The sequence below is a fragment of the Artemia franciscana genome, chromosome 3 (genome assembly GCF_032884065.1).
Source record: "Artemia franciscana chromosome 3, ASM3288406v1, whole genome shotgun sequence".
Taxonomy (NCBI): Eukaryota; Metazoa; Arthropoda; class Branchiopoda; order Anostraca; family Artemiidae; genus Artemia; species Artemia franciscana.
In genome coordinates this window covers 3,393,074-3,417,087 of record NC_088865.1, presented here as the reverse complement: position 1 = coordinate 3,417,087, position 24,014 = coordinate 3,393,074, and the positions used below count along the sequence as shown (strand labels likewise).

The following is a 24,014-nucleotide window of genomic DNA, read 5'->3' as shown; positions in this document are numbered from 1 at the left end:
TGTTTTTCCCAACCATAGACAGACCAAACCAAAACATAGTTGGAAAGAACTAATAAAATAAGAAGTTTGCAGCCAAGCATTTTAGGCTACTATACAAAAAGCTGATGAAGAATGAACCAAATACATTTATTTGCATCTATTACAATTAATTACCTATGAATTGTTAATTGTCCCTTGGGAAATGTCTGATTATTTGTCAAGATTTCTGGAAGTTAGATTGGTTAACATAATTTGATAATATTGAATAAAACATACTTTGACGTTTGATTTGAATATTTATTACTCTTTCAGTGCCATATAAGCATTTCCTAAAAAGCATTTTCTATTAGTTGAACTAAATTTTTGATTCACTGAACATCTTTTATTGACTATATAGTCTACAGATATGGAGTCAACTAACTACTATATCCCTTCAGTGTCTGCTGTACTATCTTCAATTACGTGTTTATTTTTGTTTTTTATTGTGAAAAAGCGCAGAATTCCTCCTTTTGTGCTATCAAGATGGAACGAGGTAAGAATATATATATATATTATATATATATATATATATATATATATATATATATATATATATATATATATATATATATATATCGGGTATCTTCGGGTCTGGGGACAGAGTGCTAGGGTGAGATAAAGTTTAAAAAATAATAATTTGTTGTCTTAATTGAAAATAAAAAATTGTTGCTTGTCACTACGGTATTTCTTTTAACTGTCACTCTACTTCAAACCGACACTTCTCCTGTTTCATTTGCCAAAGTCTTTGCTTTTCTTTTCTTTTCTATTTCTTATTTTCCTCTCTTTTTTCGTATTTTATTTATTTGTATGTATACCTGGGGTTGTAAGCCCGAACAAGCTTTGCTTCGGGCCATTTGCTTGTTCTGTTTTATTTATTTATATTATTAAACCCATCTTTCTCTCTCTATCTTTATTGTTAATTATATATTTTTTTGGTATCTTTGCGGCCGGGGCCAGAGTGCTAGGGTGAGATAAAGTTTAAAAAATAATAATTTGTTGTCTTAATTGAAAATAAAAAATTGTTGCTTGTCACTACGGTATTTCTTTTAACTATCACTCTACTTCAAACCGACAATTCTCCTGTTTCATTTGTCAAAGTCTTTGCTTTTCTTTTCTATTTCTTATTTTCCTCTCCTTTTTCGTATTTTATTTATTTGTATGTATACCTGGGGTTGTAAGCCCGAACAAGCTTTGCTTCGGGCCATTTGCTTGTTCTGTTTTATTTATTTATATTATTAAACCCATCTTTCTCTCTCTATCTTTATTGTTAATTATATATTTTTTTGGTATCTTTGCGGCCGGGGCCAGAGTGCTAGGGTGAGATAAAGTTTAAAAAATAATAATTTGTTGTCTTAATTGAAAATAAAAAATTGTTGCTTGTCACTACGGTATTTCTTTTAACTGTCACTCTACTTCAAACCGACAATTCTCCTGTTTCATTTGTCAAAGTCTTTGCTTTTCTTTTCTATTTCTTATTTTCCTCTCTTTTTTCGTATTTTATTTATTTGTATGTATACCTGGGGTTGTAAGCCCGAACAAGCTTTGCTTCGGGCCATTTGCTTGTTCTGTTTTATTTATTTATATTATTAAACCCATCTTTCTCTATCTTTATTGTTAATTATATATTTTTTTTGGTATCTTTGCGGCCGGGGCCAGAGTGCTAGGGTGAGATAAAGTTTAAAAAATAACAATTTGTTGTCTTAATTGAAAATAAACAATTTTTACCAGTCGCTACGGTATTTCTTTTTACTATCACTCCACTTCAAACCGACAATCTCCTGTTTCATTTGTCAAGTCTTTGTTTTTCTTTTCTATTTCTTATTTTCCTCTCCTTTTTCGTATTGTAATTATATATATTTTTTTTTGGTATCTTCGGGGCTGGGGACAGAGTGCTAGGGCGAGATAAAGAGACAAAGTAATAATTTGTTGGCTTAATTAATAATAGAAAATTGTGCATCTTAAATTTTCTTTCATCTGACTAGGAATTTGACCCTATGTTATTGAAATTAAAATTATAAAAAAGTGACATTTAAAGTTGCTTCAAATGGGGAAATCTTCTGATATACACCTGGTGGGCTTATTTCTGGACTTATATCTGGGGTAATCTGGTATCCTAAAGTAAGTGTTGTCCACAAGAAGACAATGTCCACAAGAAGTAGGTGCTCGCACTTCTTTGTCCCAGTCTGTATCCTTGCGTCCCAACCACATTATGATCATAATTCAAACTGGAGAATAGAAGTTTAACTACATAACAAGTTCAGTATAAAAATTAAATTTTAGCTTAAAGACAGGGGGAATGAAAGTTACAACCCTCTTTAAAAAGAACGAAATTTAATCTGTAATACTGGTTTAGTTTACTAATACTAATTTAGTTTCCTGGCAGCTTTTTAGTCCAAAAGTATCTTTAGTATCCGAATGTGATAGTTTTAAACAAGTATACTAGAATGAATTCCGCCGTCTTTCTTACTAAGGGATTTGTGTGGCTTGCGGGCGCTTCAAAATGTAAATAATCACATTATCTTTTTTGTTTCTTTTCTAGTTTTTCTGTCTGGTAGATAGAGCTATAAATTTACTATTTAAGCCATTACTTCTGCAATCAATTCTTTATGGGTTTGATTAGTTTATTTTTGGTCATATTAATTTTGTTAAAAAAATTATAAGCTTTTTTGTTACCTTTTTACTGTAACACAAAACTTAAGGGGGGGGGGCAAAACAATTTGTAACAAATTTAGTCTTACTTATCAGAAGTTACGAGCTTGAGAAAATTTGCCTTATTCTGGAAAATACGGCAAAACACCCCCTAAAAGTCGTTGAATCTTAACGAAAATCACACCATCGCATTCAGCGCATCAGAGAACCATACTGTAGAATTTTTACTGTAGAACAAGCTCCTATCTACAGAAATATGGAATTTCGCATTTTTTGCCAGAAGACTGATCACGGGTGCGTGTTTATTTGTTATTTTTTTTTTTTTTTTCCAGGGGTGACCATATTGACCCAGTGGTCCTTGAATGTTGCGAGAGGGCTCATTCTAATGGAAATTAAAAGTTCTAGTGCCCTTTTTAAGTGACCAAAAATATTGGAGGGCACCTAGACCCCCTCCCACGCTCATTTTTCCCAAATTCAACAGGTCAAAATTCTGCCATTTTGTTCAGCATAGTCGAAAAACTTAATAACTATGTCTTTGGGGACGACTTACTCCCTCACAGTCCCCGGGGAAGGGGCTACAAGTTACAAACCTTGATCAGTGTTTACATATAGTAATGATTATTGGGAAGTGTACAGACGTTTTCAGGGGAATTTTTTTCTTGGATAGAGAGGGGGTTGAGGGGAGTGGGTTAGATGGGAGGAATTTGCCATGGGAGGAAAGAATTTCCATGAAAGGGGCGCAGGATTTTCAAAAAAAATTTTAAAACAAAAAAAAACAATGACAAGATAAATATGAAAAAGTTTCTTCAACTGAAAGTCAAGAGCAGCATTAAAACAAAACGAACGGAAATTATTATGCATATACCTGCTCTTTACGCTAAAGTATTTTTAGTATTTTAAACTATTTCTTCTACGGCCTTTGTGATTCAGGGGTCATTCTTAAGGAATTGGGACAAAATTTAAGTTTTAGTGTAAAGAGCAAGGTATTAAAGAGGAGGCAAACCCCCTCAAATACGTAATAAAAATATATGAATATAGAAGTTCGTTACAACAGTTAATTCGGAAGTTACGGTCTAGTTGCCTTTTTAAGTAACCAAAAGATTGAAGGGTAACTAAGCCTCCTCCCCCGCTCCTTTTTTCTCAAAATCGTCCGATCAAAACTAAGAAAAAGTCATTTAACAAAAAAAAATGCAAATTTCTTTCTAAGTATTCATGTGTGGAGAGCCAAAATCGAAACACGCATTAATTCAAAAACGTTCAGAAATTAAATGAAAAAACAAGTTTTTTTACCTGAAAGTAAGGAGCGACAACCAAACTATTGAGGGATGTTCTCGTTTTTTATTAGACAATGTTTTGAGGAGCGATATCGAATTATGGAAGATTTCAGGCATTTCTGTTTGCTTCAAATAAATTTTCACATTCACTGTTGAATGCAGAAAAAAGGGAATAGAAAAAAGTTGCTAAATTTATGTGCAATTTGCTTTACTACACCAACCAGTGCTTTTTTATTATTCTATAACTTAAATTTTAGCTGGAAGAAAAATGTTCAAATCTGATCCTTTCGAATAAAGACATTAAAAGAGTCTCCACGATTCTACTTAAGGAGATAGAAATTGGACTATGCAAGGAGACAAACAAAATAGCTGACATCAAGTGCTATCCAACTTATGTACGAAATTTACCCAATGGCAAAGGTAAGTCAAACTAATAAATGCTTTACCTATTTCATTTAATCCTTGCCATCCAGTTTTATATTTATCGGCTCTAGGTGTTTACATCCCAAGGAAACAGCTCTCCCCCCCCCCCCCCCCGTGGAAAATACTCCCCGAAAAAATCCCCCGTGGAAACAGCCCTCCGGAAAATAACCATCCCCCCTGTGGAAAATTCCTCCTCTTTGGAAGGAAATTATTCCCAAAAATCAACTCCCCACTAAAAGCTTCTCTAGGTAACTTCCCCTCCTGCGGAAAACTCCCCTGCAAAAAATGTTCTGCATGTTTCCCAATAAAAAAATACTATATGTAAGACATGGACAAATTACAAAACTAAAAAGGTACTTAAACTTGTACAATGTGGTTATCTGCTTGTTTTATAGTTTGGGAGGAAGTGGGGTATGTCAAAGGTTGCACTCTATTGTCAAAACATCCCAGCTCTCTTTGAAACGTCAGATAAATACAGAATTAGTTCTAAGAGAAAGACAAGAAGGGTTGGAGGTAGAAATTGATATATAATTCTCAGTGTCGTGACCTGAATTTTGTTGGGGATGAGGGGGTAAAAAGAGACGGCCCATGTCACGGGGGTATCACGCTCTTTACGCTAAAGTTTTTTTACTGTTTTAAAAAGTAGAGTTAAGAGAAAGAGTCAAACTTTAGCGTAAAGAGGGAGGCGTTGAGGAAGAAAAGCCCCTTTCATATACGGAGTAATTTCTGTTCGTTTTAAGTTTTAATGTTGCTCCTTACATTCATTTAAAAAAACCCTTGTTTTTTATTTAATCTCTACAAAGGACAGAATCAGAACGGTAAAATTATTTTTATGGCTGATCTTTCTAGGGTTTTATGATTTTTGTGTTAAAACTGGCACAACAGAGTTGCAATTGGATTGCAGATAAATGGAGACAAGCTTTTGGGTCTTGGTATTGCTGGTTATTTAGTTTAGGGTATGACCAAGTGGTCTTGATTCATTAGTTGAGTTAAGTTTCGTTGTAAATTCAGCTAAAATCGTTCCAGTTCCAAGTGGGTCCCTGGGAAAAATGAAAAGTGAGGAACATTGGGAAAAAAGTGAGGCTTTGGGTGATCAAGACCCCAATTCTAGACAGTAATCTTGTCCTAGGGAATAGAAGTGGGTTAAGCAATTGCATTAAGTGGACCATTGGTCTGCACGAAGAAATCTTTTGACAAGTTTATGTTCGAGTCATATTAAAGACTAAAGGATGAGCCCCAACAACCAAAAAATATTTTAAACCCTGAAGGCTTTAATTTCATCTATTTAAAAAAAATAATGCTTAGCTGCTTGAGCAGCCACGTTGAACCTTTAGCTATCACACTTCTGCAGATCGGACCTCCACTAAAGTTAATACCCACAGGGTTGTCCTTCCTGAAGGTCGAAGAGAGAAAAAATTGAAAATGTGTCATAAAGACTTTCAGAATATCTCAAAAAATAAGAAAAAACTGTTAACCAAATTTTCTTTGAGATATTCATTGGAAGGTATATCTATGTTACAAAAACCTCTTAAGTATTTTAGCATTTTAATTTTTATTTTATTTGTAATTCATATTTTATGCATATGATGTGCATATTTTATTTTAGTAAGAAAAAATCTTGTAGAGAGCGTTTTCAGAGGGGTCTCTTCTGTTAAACCATGGGCCCAAGCAGAATTAAAGCAGTTGAAACGGTCAGCCTGATCTGATTGAGATCTACGCGATTTTATATATAGACTTCCCTGGTTTTTTCTTACTTTTTTCACGTCTCGTTTTTCGAAAAAAAATATTGAAATTTCTCGATTTCAAAATATATTGCAATCATTTGCAATTGAGATGAAACAAACATATAAATAGAAATTTGGCTATAAATAGAGACACGGGAGATATATCCTTAAGCCCAATTTATAATAATTAAATATTAAAAGACTCTATGAATATTTTCGTCCAGTCTAATTTAAGACAACCTGCCCGCATATCTAATGAAAACCGAAATTGTAGACAGGCGAAATCTGTTGCAAGGCAAAGGATACTTATTCAATCTAATTGGTAACTTCTCTTTCATTGATTTCAAGTTGGTTTTTGTTGTTTGATTCAGTGTCTTTTTTCCTCTCGTGCAGTTCACTTAAAAGGGTTAGATTTTGTATACACTTTTGTCTGTATACGTTTGGAGATATACTCACCCTGAGGATCAGTCTACTCCTTCCATGACGAGCAACCAGAGTCTTTGCTAAGACGTTGCAAATACTTATTCTATAAATTACCCGTTTATGCTTTTTGAAGGTGAGATGATTATTACCTTTCTTTTATTTTCAGAAAAAGGGAAATTCTTAGCCCTGGATTTAGGGGGAACCAACTTTAGAGTATTGCTAATCCAACTGGGTGAAGCTACGCCTGAAAAAGAATTTGCATCAAGAGAGTTTCCACTGCCAGATTTGATCAGAAACTCATCGGGTGAAGTTGTAAGTTCCACTTTTCATTATATTATTAGTTTTCGATTTTCGTTAATGCGATTATCACCACCTTGAAGTGTTAAAAACTTTGTTTTTGGTTATTGGTATTATATCAAAATGACTTCAATGGTGGGTCTATGCTAACTAGTTTAAGGTTCTTGAAAGGAATTACCCCCCCCCCCTGCTAGCTGTGCCCTTGTCTAGTAGTGGTAACCGAAAACTTTGTAAATTTTAAGACTAAGTTAAAACATTTTAGATGGGAAATGGAATAACATGAAAATCGTGGCTTTAATATTAATCCTTAATAACAAGACACATTTTTAATTTTTTTCCCCATTTTCTTGTTATTTCTCATTTAATAAAAAAAATTGCATTGCAACAAAGTCATGATGTTGCAACATGAAATGTTTTTTTATTCATTTCAAAATGAAATTACGTAAAACAGTGTTTCTCAAAATTATGTTGGGCATTATGTATTTTAAATCTAGGAAGATTTCTTTTTATAAGATCAATTATTTTTTGGCCAAAAGAAGAATCTAAAAGAAAAGTAAAGGGTCACACATTTTAAGGAAATTAAAAGGATTTAAATCCCGGCAAAATATGATATTTACATCAGGCTCCTGGATCTAAAGAATCTTGCTTTTTCAAAAGGGGAAATACAAAAAAAACTGCTTTCTTGAAAGTTCAGGAAGGCATTTTTGCATTTTTGTTTTTAAGAAAGTAGTTTTGGTGCTTGAAGATACAAATAGATAACAAACTATCCCCTGTGTCTTTTTTGAATACAGATCAAGCTCATATGTCCTTCTGCAGTCAATTTCTTTAAAAAAAAAATTCGAATAATGGAACGATTTCTATCTTTACAACGTACTTTTTGGTGTGAATTAACTTGACAAGCAGGTATAGAGTATCTTACAAAATAATTAGAACCCGGAACCCCTAAACCATTTAGATTTGTGTTTTGTTTTTCTAGTGCGTAACCCAGGTCCTTACATGTGCTTAAAAGTATTTTCTGTCTCACAGAAAATATTCCACACAAAAGAAAATCGAAAAATGTAGAAACTTCATTATTTAATCCATTCTTAAAATTCATTATCAGATGGTAAAATCTGTTACTTTTTTGCAGCTTTTTGATCACATTGCAGAATGTCTTGCCTTATTTGTAAAGGAATTTAAGGTTGACAAAGAAATTCTTCCCCTCGGCTTCACCTTCAGTTTTCCGTGCCGGCAAGAAGGCCTTACAAAAGCCAAACTTGTCCAGTGGACAAAGGGATTCACCTGCTCTGGCGTGGTAGGCCATGATGTCGCTGACTTACTTCAAAAAGCCATTCACAAAAGAGATGTAAGTCTTTGTTGGCTTTCTACTTTCTTCTTTTTTATTTCTATTCTTGACTGCTCTTAGCTTTACTATTCACATAGTAAAGTTCCTGTTTTTATGCTAAAAATTCGTAATTTTTCAGGGCTGTTTGAAACCAGTAAAATTTTAAACTACTTTAAACCAAAACAAATAAAAAATGTCATGTAAAATTTCTGTAAAATTTAGTTGCGCAGAATTTATTAATTTGCCACTTTCGTCCCTACTTTGATATGGAAAATGAGGGTACAGGAAAATTTTAATGTTAAAAATTTCATCTAGTATTGCTTTTAAATGTAAAATTGGTTAACCATTATTTCTACTAATAATTCACTGCTGCACCATACCACCACAAAACACTATATACCACCATATACCACCAATACCATACCAATACCACCATACCAACAAAATTGCACAGAGTCCTCTTTTCTAACGTCTTTGAAGCTAATGTGCTTCTATCACCATATTTAGAGAATACCTGATTTTCGTTTGGCTTCCAATTGGATAAAAGAAAAAACAATTTTCGACAATCTTAGCTCTAGAAAGCAGGGTCAAAACATGGTTTTCACAAAGCTTGTTTTTCGAAATACGACCCCAAACGATTATATAATGCTATCTTTGGATAATTACTTTATTGAATCCGCCTTGACCGATCCCCCGACTGATTACTACGATTATACATTAAGTACTTCATCAGTTTATATCTATCTAGCTCCTCATGTTCTATTGTGTATGAAGCTCCCTGAGGTCAACAGTGCTCCGCCCGGTTCTCCTGAATCGCCATCTGTTCAAAACTTCCCTCCCTAAACCTCTCAGAACGTTCCCATTTCCCCTCAATCTCTTTTCTTACGACATCCTACCTACCACCCCATCCGGGGAGGAGCTACTTTTTGTCTGGCCATAGACGGTTGGCGAAAAAGGCCAATCCTTGGCAATCTGTAATCTTTAATCCAAAAACGTTCCCTTGCCATCTCAACGTTTTTCTCATTTTAACCCTAGAAAGCGGGATTGAACCAAACTTTTTGTGCTGCCAACTTTTTGAGAGACGGTGAGTCAACTGGGTACCCAGAACAATTCTTAGTCAATTTCTCCGGAAAAAAAAACAAGCAAATATTCTTCCTTTTTGAGTGCCCCTGTTTCAGAACCACATTTGACCAATTTCAATCAGTGTAGCTTCCTGTATTCTGATCTTGGTTCAAAGATTTCCTATTTTTCCAATTTTTCCAATTCTAATTTTTAGGAACATTGATCCAAACATTAATGAATATCTATTTTAAATAAATATTAAATATACAAATTAACACAATAGAAGAGTAAAATAAAATCTATTTTAAATCGAAACCAAAAAAATGTACAATTTTGGGTCGTAAGATTTATTAACTCTCCACCTTCGTCACTAGTTTGACACAGAAAAAAATCGAACAGGAAAACATTGATTCTTAAAATATTATCTAGTGTAACTTTACCTGCTATAACATCCTTTACCTGCTATTGTTAAAGCAGGTAACTTAGTTACTAGATAGTTACTAGTTAGTAAGCACTAGATTAGTTACTAACTTTTACTAGTTAGTTACTAGATAGTTCACTGCATTACAGAAGCTATCCAAGGCCAATGCAACTGCTTAATCTCCTACGTTGCAATATAGTTGGAAGATTTGTTTCTATCCTCCACCCCTCTCAAAAAGTCTTAATTTTCTATAAATCCTACCTTAAGACTTAAACTCACTATATTCAAAGATGGCCTTTGTTTTATTTGGCCTCCAAATGCACAGGGGAAAATATTGGCAATCGGTCATGCTCCATCCGTGACTAGCTATTCTTGTCCTTCTAATGTTATAGCGCAAGAAAGCAGAGCTGAAAGACGGTTTTCACAAAAATTGTTTTTTAAGTATTGTCACACAAACGCGTACATATGATTATCCTTATAGATAGTTTTTCTGGAAAGCAATTAATAAATCCCCCTCAATTAATTCTATAACTATCGATCCAACTGTGCATGGAGTATATCGTCTGTTTGAGCTCTGTTAGAGAATTACCTCTGTGTGGGTAGCTCCTGACGTAAGATGAATGTTTTGTTTGTTATGCACGACAAAGAAGTGTCCATTAAGCTGAGGGACATGTGTGCGTTGATTTAAGGCTGGTTTGAACTAGCTCTCATATACAAAAAAAAAACTATTTGGAAGCAACTTTCGCCTAAAATAATGTTTCCATTTTCAGATTGGAAAATATAACTCTTTGATAACATCTCACTGAAGTTAATTTAGAATCTCAGATTTAAATACTTTTTGGGTACATAGTATACAACTTTATATGCTTGATATAAAGCAGCAAGAATTCTAATGAGTTTTATACATCGGCTGCACCAATGTATAAATTATTCAAAGACAGAAACTGGGTCTTTTTTCTGGAATATTTGAGATTGAGGTATGTAAATGCGGCAATTTGATATCAAAGGCCAAGCAACTATTACTTTGAGACCGTCTCTTTGAGACCGTCTCTTTGAGACGGTCGAGATTCCGCGTTTTTCTTCTGTTCTTAGACATTCTAGAGTGTTATCGACTTGTTCTCAGCTCTGAAAACTAGAGATCATTAATTAGACATTAAGTAGATATTAATCATGAATATACAGATATTGACCGGCAAATCCCGACGGAGTTAATCGGACATAACCACTAGAAATTATTAGACAAAGTAAGATATTACTAAACTTTATTTTTACATTCATGGCCCCAACAATTTTGGGTTCTGCTATTAGTTAAGGTATTGGTTGTATTATCGGTGAAAAAAACTGTCTTTCGATTAAGGCAATTTCATTATGATGATTTTAATTGCAAAAATTTCATTTCGATTCATTCTTCTTGTTATTTTACATCATAAAAGTTCGGTTTAAACTAATACCAATTAATTAAAATCATTAAAATAATTGAACATATTTTGCATTACATTTTTAAAAATGTCTCATTGAATAAACTGCCTCGTTGTCTTTTGAGCTAAAACTATTTTATTTTGAAAATAAAGTCGCATAAAAATGTCTCCTTATCTTATAACTACTACCTACTTCCAATTGATCTAATTCGATCCGAACACACTATCTAATTTGACTTTTTGTCTCACTTTAGGACGTTAACATTAAAATCATGGCAGTCCTTAATGATACGACAGGGACTTTAATGTCTTCTGCATATAAACAGCCTGACTGCAAGATTGGGCTTATAATTGGTAAGTTTGACTTATTTATTCGCAAGGCTACTTAGCATGTGTATATTAGACGACTATATAAAAACCTTCTTTTCTGGCTGGGCGCATCTTAGACCGACGGATGTCGGAAAGCTGGGAGTTTGTAGTATCTTCCTTTTGGTTTTTCAATATTAAATTTTTATTAGAAGTATAAATTTTTATTGTCACAATGGATCTTGAGAGTGAATTTGCAGAGACAGTTAATTAGAATTTAAATCACTTTTCGTCTGTGTGGATTATACACATTAAGAATTTGTTTATTCCCAAAGCTGATTAGTTCAAAACTTTTTTAGCTAATTTTTTGGTGATTTTTCACAACAGTTTTTTTTTATTGGTCCGACTTATCTTTACACTTGAGTGATTCCAATAGTCAGATTTTATTTTTTCTGCCCTTGATACTAGTCCGGTGTAATGCAAAATAGGCTGTACACTACTTTCGGCACATTCGGTTATGTACCCTATCGCCTTAAACTCAGAACGCCAGATTTTGCATTTGCTTTCCTTGATACTTTTGTACATCTAGTCTGATATAATGCAAAATGGGCTGCACACTACTTTTGGCAGATTCGGTTATGTCACCTTAAACTCAGAATGGCAGACTCTGTATTTTGCTGTCCTTGATACTTTTGTACATCTAGTCCGATATAATGCAAACAGGCTGCAAACTATTTTTGGCAGACTCATTTATGCAGCCCGTCCCCTTAAACTCAGAAATGTTAGCTAAAATAGGTTTTTTGGTCTCTTGATTGTTGTTAATTGTTCATAAGAAGTTTGGGCAAATAAAATTTATTCTCTTGTTTGCTGATTGTAGCTTAGGGTTTCGAAATTTGAAAACTAGACAAGGAAATTGAGAAAAAAAAAATAGTCACTGTGATAAAACCTGTGACTTTGGGCAACTTAAAATAGAGCTGGATGTAAATGAAGAATATCGTATGTAATAATAACCGATCAAAATAATACAAAATGAACAGAAACTACTTTGAATAGTCAGTTCAAACTGAAAGTAAACATAATTTGAAATAAAAAATGTTTAGTATAAAGAAAGCCATAAGCGGTATTTTAATTTCACTAGAGCTATTATAATAATAAACTTTATTTCTTATTTAAAAAAAGTAGGATCATCTACTTTTCTGACATCTTTTCAATTGAATAATTAATCAGTTCTTCTGAATAATTTCTTTTAAAAATAATTTATGTTTAAATTATGTTTCCACTTGAGAGATTACAATAGTCAGATTTTATTTTTTACTGCCCTTGATACTTTTACACATCTAATCCGGTGTAATGCAAAATAGGCTGGACGCTATTTTTGGCAGACTCGGTTATGTAGCCCATCGCCTTAAACTCAGAACGTCAGATTTTATATTTTACTGTCCTTGATACTTTTATGCATCTAGTCCGGTGTACTGCAAAACAGGATGCAGATTATATTTGGCAGACTCGTTTATGTAGCCCATCGTCTTAAACTCAGAAACATTAGCTGAAGTCTGTTTTTTGGTCTGTTGATTGCTTTTATGTGTTCGCAAGAACTTTGTGTAAATAAAACTTATTCTCTTGTTTGCTGATTGTAGCTTAATGCTTCAAATTTGAAAACTAGACAAGGAAATTGAAGAGGAAAAAATAGTCATCGGGATAAAGCCTGTGACTGGGGGCAGCTTAATAACACATAAACTGAACAGAAATTACTTTGAACAGTAAATTCAAACTGAAAGTAAACATAATTTGCAACAAAAGATGCTCATTATAACGCTAGCCATAAGCGGCATTTTGATTTTACTAAAGCTATTACAAAATAAACCTAATTTCTTATTAAAAAAGTAGAAGGATCAATCTACTTTTTTGACATCTTTTCAATTGAAGAATTAATTAATTCTTCTGAATGAATTCTATTAGATTAATTCAGACTGCAAATGATTTTTTGCTGTTAAATTTATTGAATTTTAGTTAATATTTTTTCATTTAGTTATCCATATATCCTTTATACTTTTCATTGTATCCTGTAATTTTATTTGTATAAATTCTAGGTACTGGGACAAATGCTTGTTATGTAGAAAAGGTAGAAAATATGGAACTCTGGGATGGGGAATCGGACAATTCTAATCAGTGCATAGTCAATACCGAGTGGGGGGCCTTTGGAGATAGTGGCTCGTTGGAATTCATCAGGACAAATTTTGATAGAGCCCTAGATTCAACCACTCCAAATTGTGGAAAGCAATTGTAAGTATCGTCAATTTTATGTCACAGTAAACTGAGAAAATCTGGAGTAATTTTCAAGGTATTGGGAGTGGGATAAAAATCCAAAAACTGGTTATATTTTTCTGGAAAAATAGAAAAGCGTAAATTGTACTTTTGTATTTTTTGCTTTACTGTTTTGTGTGAATATTTTTTTTATAGGAACCTTTATCCGAAACAAATTAGTTTCAATTCTGTTTGCTCTCACACTTTACTCAGATTTAAACAAAATAAAAGCTGACAAGTTCTTGCTCAATGACATACCAAAATCCAGAAGTATGCATTGCTCTGGCAAAAAAAAAACAGGAACAAAAGTATAAAAAAAAATATTCATCCGTATTTTAAACATGTGTTATTTCAACGAGGCGCACCTTTACGGCCCACTGACCCATTTGTTGTTAAAAGTAAAGAATATGAACTAATTTTAGGGTTAAAAAATCTCGTAATAACGATGTAAAAATTCTCCTTTAAAAGCTTTTTTGATATTTTAAAAAGTGAATTCTTATTTGGGTTAAATAAAAAAAACAAGTTTTTTGAAATGAAACTAAGGAGCGACATTAAAACTTAAAACGAACAGAAATTACTCCGTATATGAAAGGGGCTTTTTCTCCTCGACACCCCGCTCTTTACGCCAAAGTTTTTTATTGTTTTAAAAAGTGGAGTTGCGAGAAAGAATCAAACTTTAGCGCAAGGAGCGGGGTGTCGAGGAGGAAAAACCCTTTCATATACGGAGTAATTTCTGTTCGTTTTAAGTTTTAATGTCGCTCCTTACTTTCATTTCAAAATGCTTGTTTTTTTTAATTTAATTTCTGAAAGTTTTTGAATTAATGCATGTCTGATTTTGGCTCTCCGTACATAAATTATTAAAATGAAATTTGCATATTAATTCTTTTTTTGGCTAAATGGCTTTCTCTTAGTTTTGATCAGACGATTTTGAGAAATAAGGGGTGGGGAAGGAGGCCTAGTTGCCCTCCAATTTTTTGGTTACTTAAAAAGGCAACTAGATCTTTAAATTTTTAACGAACGTTTTTATTAGTAAAAAATATACGTAACTTAAGAATTAATTTACGTAACAAACTTTTATATTCTTATATTTTTCTTATACTTGGAAAGGGCACTAGAACTTTTCATTTCCGTTAGAATGAGACCTCTTGCAACACTCTAGGACCACTTGGTCGATACGATGACCCCTGAGAAAAAAACACAAACAAACAAAAAAAACAAATAAACAGGCACCCGTGATTTGTCTTCTGGCAAAAAATACGAAATTCCGCATTTTTGTAGATTGGACCTTGAAGTTTTTTCTATAGGGTTCTCTGATACGCTGAATGCGATGGTGTGATTTTCGTTAAGATCCTATGACTTTTAGGGGGTGTTCCCCCCTATTTTCCAAAATAAGGCAAATTTTCTCAGGCTCGTAACTTTTGATGACAAAGACTAAACTTGATGAAACTTATATATTAAAATCAGCATAAAAATCCGATTCTTTTGATATATCTTTTAGCATCGAAATTCTGTTTTTTAGAGTTTCGTTTACTATTGAGCCGGGTCGCTCCTTACTACAGTTTGTTACCACGAACTGTTTGATCTGAATTTAAACACATTTTTTTGGGTATTGTTCGATTTGATTGATTGATTTAAAAGATCTGCAAAAAACAGCTAAAACTGCGTAAGATCCTACAGTTTATTTCTTTTTAATTAGCCAGTATTCCAGTAAATAACACTAAAATAACGGCTAGAAATTTTTTGGCAATCATATAAGAATTAATTCCACTTTGATGGGATTCAAGTAAACAGAATGGGAATTATAAGAAACATTATCAGGAAGTTTAGGTGAAACATTCTTGAAGTAGTGGCTCAAGTGTTGAAGTAGCACAAAGCTGAGTCACAAACCTCCCACATGTCTTAAGTAAACAATACATAGTGGCATACTTATACCCAGGTACTTATACTTTATACCCAGAAAATAAAATGAAAAGGTTTTGCTCCCTTTTCTTGCCGTAACTGGAATTTCGCGCAGGGAATTACATAGCAACCTTCATATATAGCAGCCTTTATACATAGCAGTCTTCCAATTAAAACTGTCTTTTTGACATTTTTGAATTAAAATGTAGAATAGTTGCGGTCAATGGCTAATCAAGTCATGGCTAATTGTAGACAAAGCCAAGAGAGAAAGTCCTGTTGAGGGAGAAGAAAAACCAGGCATTAATTCCCCCTCATTGTTGAATTAAAATGTAGAATAGTTGTGGGCATCAAGTTATGGCTAATTGTAGACAAGGCCAAGATAGATAGTCCAATTGAGTGAGAAGAAAAACCAGGCATTAATTCCCCCTCATTGCCGTCGTTACCATCTCCCCCTTATGCTACACCTCTCATGTCACTCCACAATGCCGAATTAAAGTCAAGCTGTTGAGGTTCTATCAGGTGTAATTTGTCTTAATTTATAAATTAATATTTCTGATGATATTCGTAATTTCTAATCACTAATTTTTCTTTAGATACGAGAAAATGATTTCTGGAAAATATTTGGGTGAAATTGTGCGTCGAGTTTTGGTATATCTCGCGAAAGAGGGCCTGATATTTAATAACAGTTCCTATGTGCGTTTATTGGAGGCTGACACGTTTAAAACTAAGCTGCTCAGTGAGATTGAGGAGAAGCCAGAAAACGATCTTAGTGACTGTAAACGTATACTTGAGGAGTTGGGGATCACGAATTTCAGCCAAGAAGACTGTGCTAAAGTTAGGTAAGGATTTAGCCTGTATTGTTATAGGTTAAGTATTTATTTTAGACAACCTATTTTAAGGTATTTGTTTTTTAATGTTTATTCAGGACTTAATTACATCTATTTAATATTTAAGTAATTGAAAATTCACTCATTTAATAAATTGATTTATTTTAGGGTATTACAATAATACCCTATGATTCATATTAAATGAATGATTATTCATTTAATACGATTTATTTAAGATAATAAAAGCTTTATTTCCGCTTTGTCTCTACTTATGCTCAAATAGTTGGCAAAGGGAGAAACAAAATATACATTTTAACAAAAGCACATTTTATTCTACTATAGAAGAATTTTGATTCGGTAAACAAGTAATAGAAGAGCTATGAGAAATCTTTGGAAACTTCATTTGAGGAAAATAAAATAGATATAAACAGATTTAAAAAAAATTATTTTAGCACTGCCTTTGCCCCCTTCCCCCGCTCTTTAGAAAAAAACTCTTATCTTCACTTTCTTTTTAGAAAGCCGCTCTCTTTCTCTAAAAAAAATGAATAGGTATTACCTGATATTTTCTACCTGATAGTCAGATTGTAAATTAACAACTGATTCACAAATTCTGGGTTTTGCTTCGTCCTGTGACTATATAATCTGATTTTGGTTAGTAATCTTTCACTGATAGATTACCAAAAATTGTCCTTTTTGGCAAAAAGGTCTAGGGCTAAACAGAAAGCAGTCGTCCGCGGCTGGGGTGGGAGGAGGTCATAAAGAAATAGGAAATAGGATTAAATTAAAAGGAAACAGGATTGACTGAAATTAAAGGAAATAGTAACTTCCTGAGAGTACGTAAAGAGGGATTCTCACAAAATTCTTTAGTCTCAAACCAAAAATATGAATAAATAAGAATCTCAGAGACGTTTACGTTTGTTTATGTGAATGCAGTTTATTTTTTATCATTATCTTTTTTCTTTTTTTGTTTATGTATCTCATTATCTTTTTATGTTTATTTTTTATCATACTCAATATCAGGTTTAGATATTTCAATATCATTTTGTTTATTTCCTACGTCTCTTTTTTCATTTTTGTGTCAATTTTGTCCCTTAATTTGGGACAAAAAGGGTCAATGACATCGAAAGATTTCGTCCCTTAATTTTTTCACTACACCTAAATTTTACAAAACATTTGAGCATTCAATCGCTATTGGATCCCAAGTTCTTCTAACAGTTAACTCCTATTAAATTTAAACGTTTAGATATTCGGCCAAAATAGGCTAGTGTTTTACTTCAAGTCTCAACATGTTCTGGTGCTATTCTACTGTTCTCTGTTGTTTTTTATGACGTGTCTCTATGTTCCTCTGACTCACTATGCTTCATATGATATGATATCGTTCCTAGGATACATTTTATATTCATTGGATAGGGTGCATCTACCAGACATGAAGAAATGTGTTTTGTATTATTTTCATCAATAACAGCTTCTATTCTTTCATTTAGCATTTCAGGTCAATACGATCACCCCTGGGAAAAAAAAACAACAAAAAAACAAATAAACACGCATCCGTGATTTGTCTTCTGGCAAAAAATGCGAAATTCCAGATTTTTGTAGATAGGAGCTTGAAACTTTTACAATAAGGTTCTCTGATGGTGATTTCGTTAAGATTGTATGACTTTTAGGGGGTGTTTTCCCCTATTTTCTAAAACGAGGCAAATTTTCTCAGGCTCGTAACTTTTGATAGGTAAGACTAATCTTGATGAACGTTGTATGTTTAAAATCCGCATTAAAATGCGATTTTTTTTATGTAGCTATTGGTATCAAAATTTCATTTTTTAGAGTTTCGGTTACTATTGAGCCGGGTCGCTCCTTACTACAGTTCGTTACTACGAACTGTTTGACAACGTTCCTAGGATAAATTTAGTATTTATTGGAAAGATACGTCTAGCAGGTGTGACGGAATACGTTTTGCATTGATTTCATCACTAACAGGTCCTATTCCTTTATTTAGCATTTCAATAAAAACTAGCTTCTACTTCATGTTCTTTTGAACTGATATAAAACGTGAAAATGTCGCTCAACTGTGCTTCATATAATATGAAAACGTTCCTAGGATAAGTTTAATATTTATTGGAAGGATACATCTGCCAGGCATGAAGAAATACGTTTTGCATCGTTTTCATCAATAACAGGTCCTATCCCTTTATTTAGCATTTTAATAAAAACTAGCTTCTACTTCATGTTCTTTTGAACTGATATAAAACGTGAAAATGTCGCTCAACTGTGCTTCATATAATATGAAAACGTTCCTAGGATAAGTTTAATATTTATTGGAAGGATACATCTGCCAGGCATGAAGAAATACGTTTTGCATCGTTTTCATCAATAACAGGTCCTATCCCTTTATTTAGCATTTTAATAAAAACTAGCATCTACTTCATGTTCTTTTGAACTGATATAAAACGTGAAAATGTCGCTCAACTGTGCTTCATATAATATGAAAACGTTCCTAGGATAAGTTTAATATTTATTGGAAGGATACATCTGCCAGGCATGATGAAATACGTTTTGCATTGTTTTCATTAATAACAGGTCCTATCCCTTTATTTAGCATTTTAATAAAAACTAGCTTCTACTTCATGTTCTTTTGAACTGATATAAAACGTGAAAATGTCGCTCAACTGTGCTTCATATAATATGAAAACGTTCCTAGGATAAGTTGAATATTTATTGGAAGGATACATCTGCCAGGCATGATGAAATACGTTTTGCATCGTTTTCATCAATAACAGGTCCTATCCCTTTATTTAGCATTTTAATAAAAACTAGCTTCTACTTCATGTTCTTTTGAACTGATATAAAACGTGAAAATGTCGCTCAACTGTGCTTCATATAATATGAAAACGTTCCTAGGATAAGTTGAATATTTATTGGAAGGATACATCTGCCAGGCATGATGAAATGCGTTTTGCATTGTTTTCATCAATAACAGGTCCTATCCCTTTATTTAGCATTTTAATAAAAACTAGCTTCTACTTCATATTCTTTTGAACTGATATAAAACGTGAAAATGTCGCTCAACTGTGCTTCATATAATATGAAAACGTTCCTAGGATAAGTTTGCATTATAAATACGTTTTGTATTGTTTTCATCAATAACAGGTCCTATCCCTTTATTTAGCATTTTAATAAAAACTAGCTTCTACTTCATGTTCTTTTGAACTGATATAAAACGTGAAAATGTCGCTCAACTGTGCTTCATATAATATGAAAACGTTCCTAGGATAAGTTTAATATTTATTGGAAGGATACATCTGCCAGGCATGATGAAATACGTTTTGCATTGTTTTCATCAATAACAGGTCCTATCCCTTTATTTAGCATTTTAATAAAAACTAGCTTCTACTTCATGTTCTTTTGAACTGATATAAAACGTGAAAATGTCGCTCAACTGTGCTTCATATAATATGAAAACGTTCCTAGGATAAGTTGAATATTTATTGGAAGGATACATCTGCCAGGCATGATGAAATACGTTTTGCATTGTTCTCATCAATAACAGGTCATATCCGTTTATTTATCATTTTAATAAAAACTAGCATCTACTTCATGTTCTTTTAAACTGATATAAAACGTAAAAATGTCGCTCGAATTTAAAATAAAAGAGAAAGAGTGTTGGTGTTAAGGTCTAGTAGACTTTATCAGGCATCGTAATTCAAAGACGGGAGGAGTGATGTGGGGATAGGGGCCTTGTTTTCTTGATTACTTTTGCATAACTTCCAATCTTTTCCATAAATTGCTTTTCTATCTCGCCACACATTTTAAAACAAAGTTTCTTGTTTTATTCCTTGTCTTCTATTAGTATCATTCTTCAAATTTTATATGCGAATCGTAATTTGTTTCTAGGTAGCTAAGCAGTAATATATTATGATTTCAAAGTATATTACTATTATTCTTGTGCGTTATAGTGAAATGAAAAGTTTTTTTTCTCCCTCTAGATATGTTTGTCAGCTAGTTTCGAAAAGGGCTGCTTTCATGGTTGCGGCTGGAGTGGCAACTCTTATCAACAAAATAAACGAAAAGCACACCGTTGTAGCTGTCGATGGGACATTATATAGAAAACACCCACACTTCCGTCATCTGATGGCACAAAAAATAAAGCAGCTAATAAGACCTGGCTTGACTGTGAGTACAACTCCTTGGTCTTATTTTAAAGAATGTCATATTATCTGTATCAACCGAAGTTTAACTTTACTGATAACATTTTAAATTCAAAATTCTAAGTCCATAGATCAGTAGTTAGCTCCTTGGTCTTATTTTAAAGAGTGTTTTAGTATCTTTATCAGCTAAACTTTTACTTTATTAACAAAATTTCAGATTCCAAATTTTAAATCCATCAATAGATAAAATATTGATCACGAATATTTTTTAGCGTAAATAAAATTGAAATCGAATATCGCGTACGCCAAATTAATTTTTTGTCTTGTCTTGTCATTACCAAATTTTTAAAGAGTGTTCTGGAATGTCGAAACTAATTACATTTTGAAACAAGCGTCCAAAAACAGATACTTTAACCTACGTTTTCTTAAAATCGTTTACCATTTTAAATACGTTTTCTTATTATTTTATTTACGTTTTCTACACATATTTATTTTTTATACATATTTATTTTATATACGTTTTCTTATCGTATTTATTTTAAATACGTTTTCTTAAAATCTTCTCATTCCTAAACACATGAATCTATGAAGAAAAGCTCAAAATTTACTAAGCTTATAAATAAACCAGGATTTTTCTCAGAAAAAGAAAGAAATGAAGCTTATTGAGCTGAAGTGCAAATAATATATGATTAATTTAGAAGACTCAAAAAGAGTTTTGACACAAAGTTAAATATTTTAAGTTAAGTAATTGTTAAATATACAAAAAGTTAAAAAAAATGAAATGCAATAAGCTTAGTCAGGGGTTAGCTGAGAAAAATCATTCCATCTGATGAAAATAAATTCTGTTTAACTTGAATCCCGAGTCTCAACTTTTTTCTTAGTTGATTATGTTTTATGTCGCAAATTCATGCAACTGAAAATAAAACCATGCATCATAAAGACAAAGTCTTTAAATAAAATATGATTTATAAACGCTTCTAAGAAAACAGGTGTTAAAAGTTAGGTAGGGTATATAATTATGAAGACGTCTAAATGTGTTTAATTTTATAAAAAGGCTAGAGTATCGATACATGGCTATATTTTCTTTACTCCGGTACTAAATTGCAGCAATTTAATTGTTCACCAAATATTCTTCGAGTAGATCTCAGCTTAGATACCAATACAGTTATGAAACCTCGATTTATTTTTGGGACACTGTACGGTAGCGATGTTAGCGGCTGCAGACAGGAAACTGGATTGGTATCTAAGCTGTGGTCCCATGCATTTTCACCAAGTATACAACAAAACAAAATGGCGTTCCTGCCTATGGTATTGTAGTACGATTTACGCGTCGGAGCGCGGTCTTGTAGGAGGCGCCAAGTTCAGAGCTCTGTACCAAAAGCTTTTCATGGGCAAGATAGGAGTTTTCATAACTGCATTGGTATTTGCAGCCCTGTTGGGTATTGGTGCAGCCCTGTTGATTAAATAAAAAAAGCAAGCTTTTTTCAACTAAGAACAAGGTGCCACATTAAAACTTAAAACTAATAGAAATTATTACGTATTTGAAGAGGATTTCCCCCTCCTCAACATCTCGCTCTTTATACTAAAACTTTTTGGTACTTCTAAAAAAAGCTTTTTATTATTCTAATTAAACAAGCCTTGTGTTTCTTCAGGAATTGGGGCAAAAATAGAGCTAAATTAAATAGAGCTGTGAGAAAGAGTCGCTTACTTTTTCGAGTTTTGTAAAAAAAAAGTTTGTTTTTGGTAACATCAATTAAAACATGAAATTCATGCAGCAAGTGAGAAAACGACCATTCCCATAAATAATATGGTATATTACTATTACTACAATTGCCTTTATATTACTATTACTTTGATATTTTACTAGAATTTTGTCAACCAAATTTTTCATATTTGCAGTTTGAACTAATGCTATCTGAAGATGGTAGTGGCAGAGGGGCTGCCTTGGTGGCAGCAGTGGCAGATAGAATGGACAGAGAAGAAACAAACAGAAACTAATTGAAGAATTTGTTTTAATAGCTTTCTTCTCCTCTGTTGTGATTGATTTTGCCGTTTTTAAAACTCAGTCTGAGTTTTCTCTTTTAATATATTTCCAAGGATTTTCAGTGTTGAAACAGTACATTAAGCGGCTTTTGCTTAACGAATATCTCTTTGCAAGTGGACAATGAAATATATTTAACTATACAAAAACAAAACCTTATTTTGTTAATTTTATTTATTAAATGGTTTTTAGATATTATGGTTTTGTATGGAAACGAAAGTAATTCGGGTCAGAGTCTTCTAAATGCCTACGAAAAAGCCAAATATAAATGCGTTTGCTTTACTTAGTCTCAATATTTTTTATATCTTCTAATCTAAATTTTTAGAGCGTCTTCATCTTCAGAAGATATATTTAATATTTTTCTTTAGTTAAATTATACGTCTAATTTTTTAAATTTAATTGATAGTTAAAGGAATGCGATTTGAGTTAATAATTTGGTATTCAATCATTTTGAGCATTTTTGTTTTCCTCGTGGAATAAAAAAAAAAAAATATCTTGCAGACAAGGTAAGAAGAAAGTATTCTAATACTAAGGAAAAATAATTCCTCGAAGATTTTTATTTTAACTCTAAAATACAATGTTATTTGACTAGAAATATATTTACTGCTTGTTCTTGTTTCTCGTTTTCTGCAATATTACAATTAACCTTGAATTCACCATTTCATTCACATTTGATTTCTTGAGTAATTAATTATTGATGTTTTTTTCCAATAAACGTCAAAACTTTTTAAGTTTTCAGAAATTTTGGAATTTTTGCGACAGAATTTCTTCTAGCTTGGCCCAGCTAGCCAAGTTTATGCTAGATTTTGTCTTCAATTTTCAGCTTTTGCAACATTGCATTCATACAAAGAAGGGTTTTGGAAAACTGACCGCCGGTCGATAAGTATTCTCGTGTTTTTGACCGCCTTTAAATTTTAGTCGATTCCTGCACTTTACAGTGAAATTTGATTTTGCCTCCTATACTTTAAGAACTGGTACTCTAAGACAAGAGTGAAAGGAAAAGAGTATATTTCAAGATTATAAAGGCTTTTTGTTGTGCCTTCAATGAAAATAATGCATATTTCAGTTGAAATTTCTCTAAGACTATATCATATGTTCGAGTTGAAACACTGGGATTTGTGATAATGTTTCGTTCCGGGTTGAAGTTCGATTCCCATTCTTGCTTATCATTAGGTCTAAGACAGGGGTCAGCAGTATAACTCAAAGGTCATCCAGAGTCAACTCAGCTTCCCGCTGTTATCTAGAGCTTTCTAGGGAGAAAGCAGGAGGCATTGAATGATTTGCCCTGTACTATGCATAGCCCTCCCATCTGAGGGCAGATAATTAAGAGATCTGCGCCTGCGTTAGTGAACTGCTTAAGGTTGCTTAAAGGAACAATTGGAAGCCTGAAGATGTCAAATTTTAATGGGGCAGGTCAGCAATAAAATAAATAAATAAAAAGTGACAAGAATAATTAACTTTG

General features: G+C 32.8%; 1 protein-coding gene across 1 annotated transcript; it reads left to right on the top strand.

Moving 5' to 3' along the window:
* The first annotated feature begins 346 nt into the window (after positions 1–346).
* LOC136024606 (hexokinase type 2-like) lies at positions 347–22,969 on the top strand. Its single transcript, XM_065700042.1, has 9 exons — positions 347–511; positions 4,199–4,361; positions 6,678–6,823; positions 7,938–8,153; positions 11,288–11,387; positions 13,430–13,622; positions 16,136–16,381; positions 20,350–20,536; positions 22,411–22,969. Exons 1-9 carry the CDS (start codon positions 386–388, stop codon positions 22,507–22,509), a joined length of 1,476 nt encoding a protein of 491 aa, XP_065556114.1. The 5' UTR covers positions 347–385; the 3' UTR covers positions 22,510–22,969.
* Positions 22,970–24,014: the final 1,045 nt, after the last annotated feature.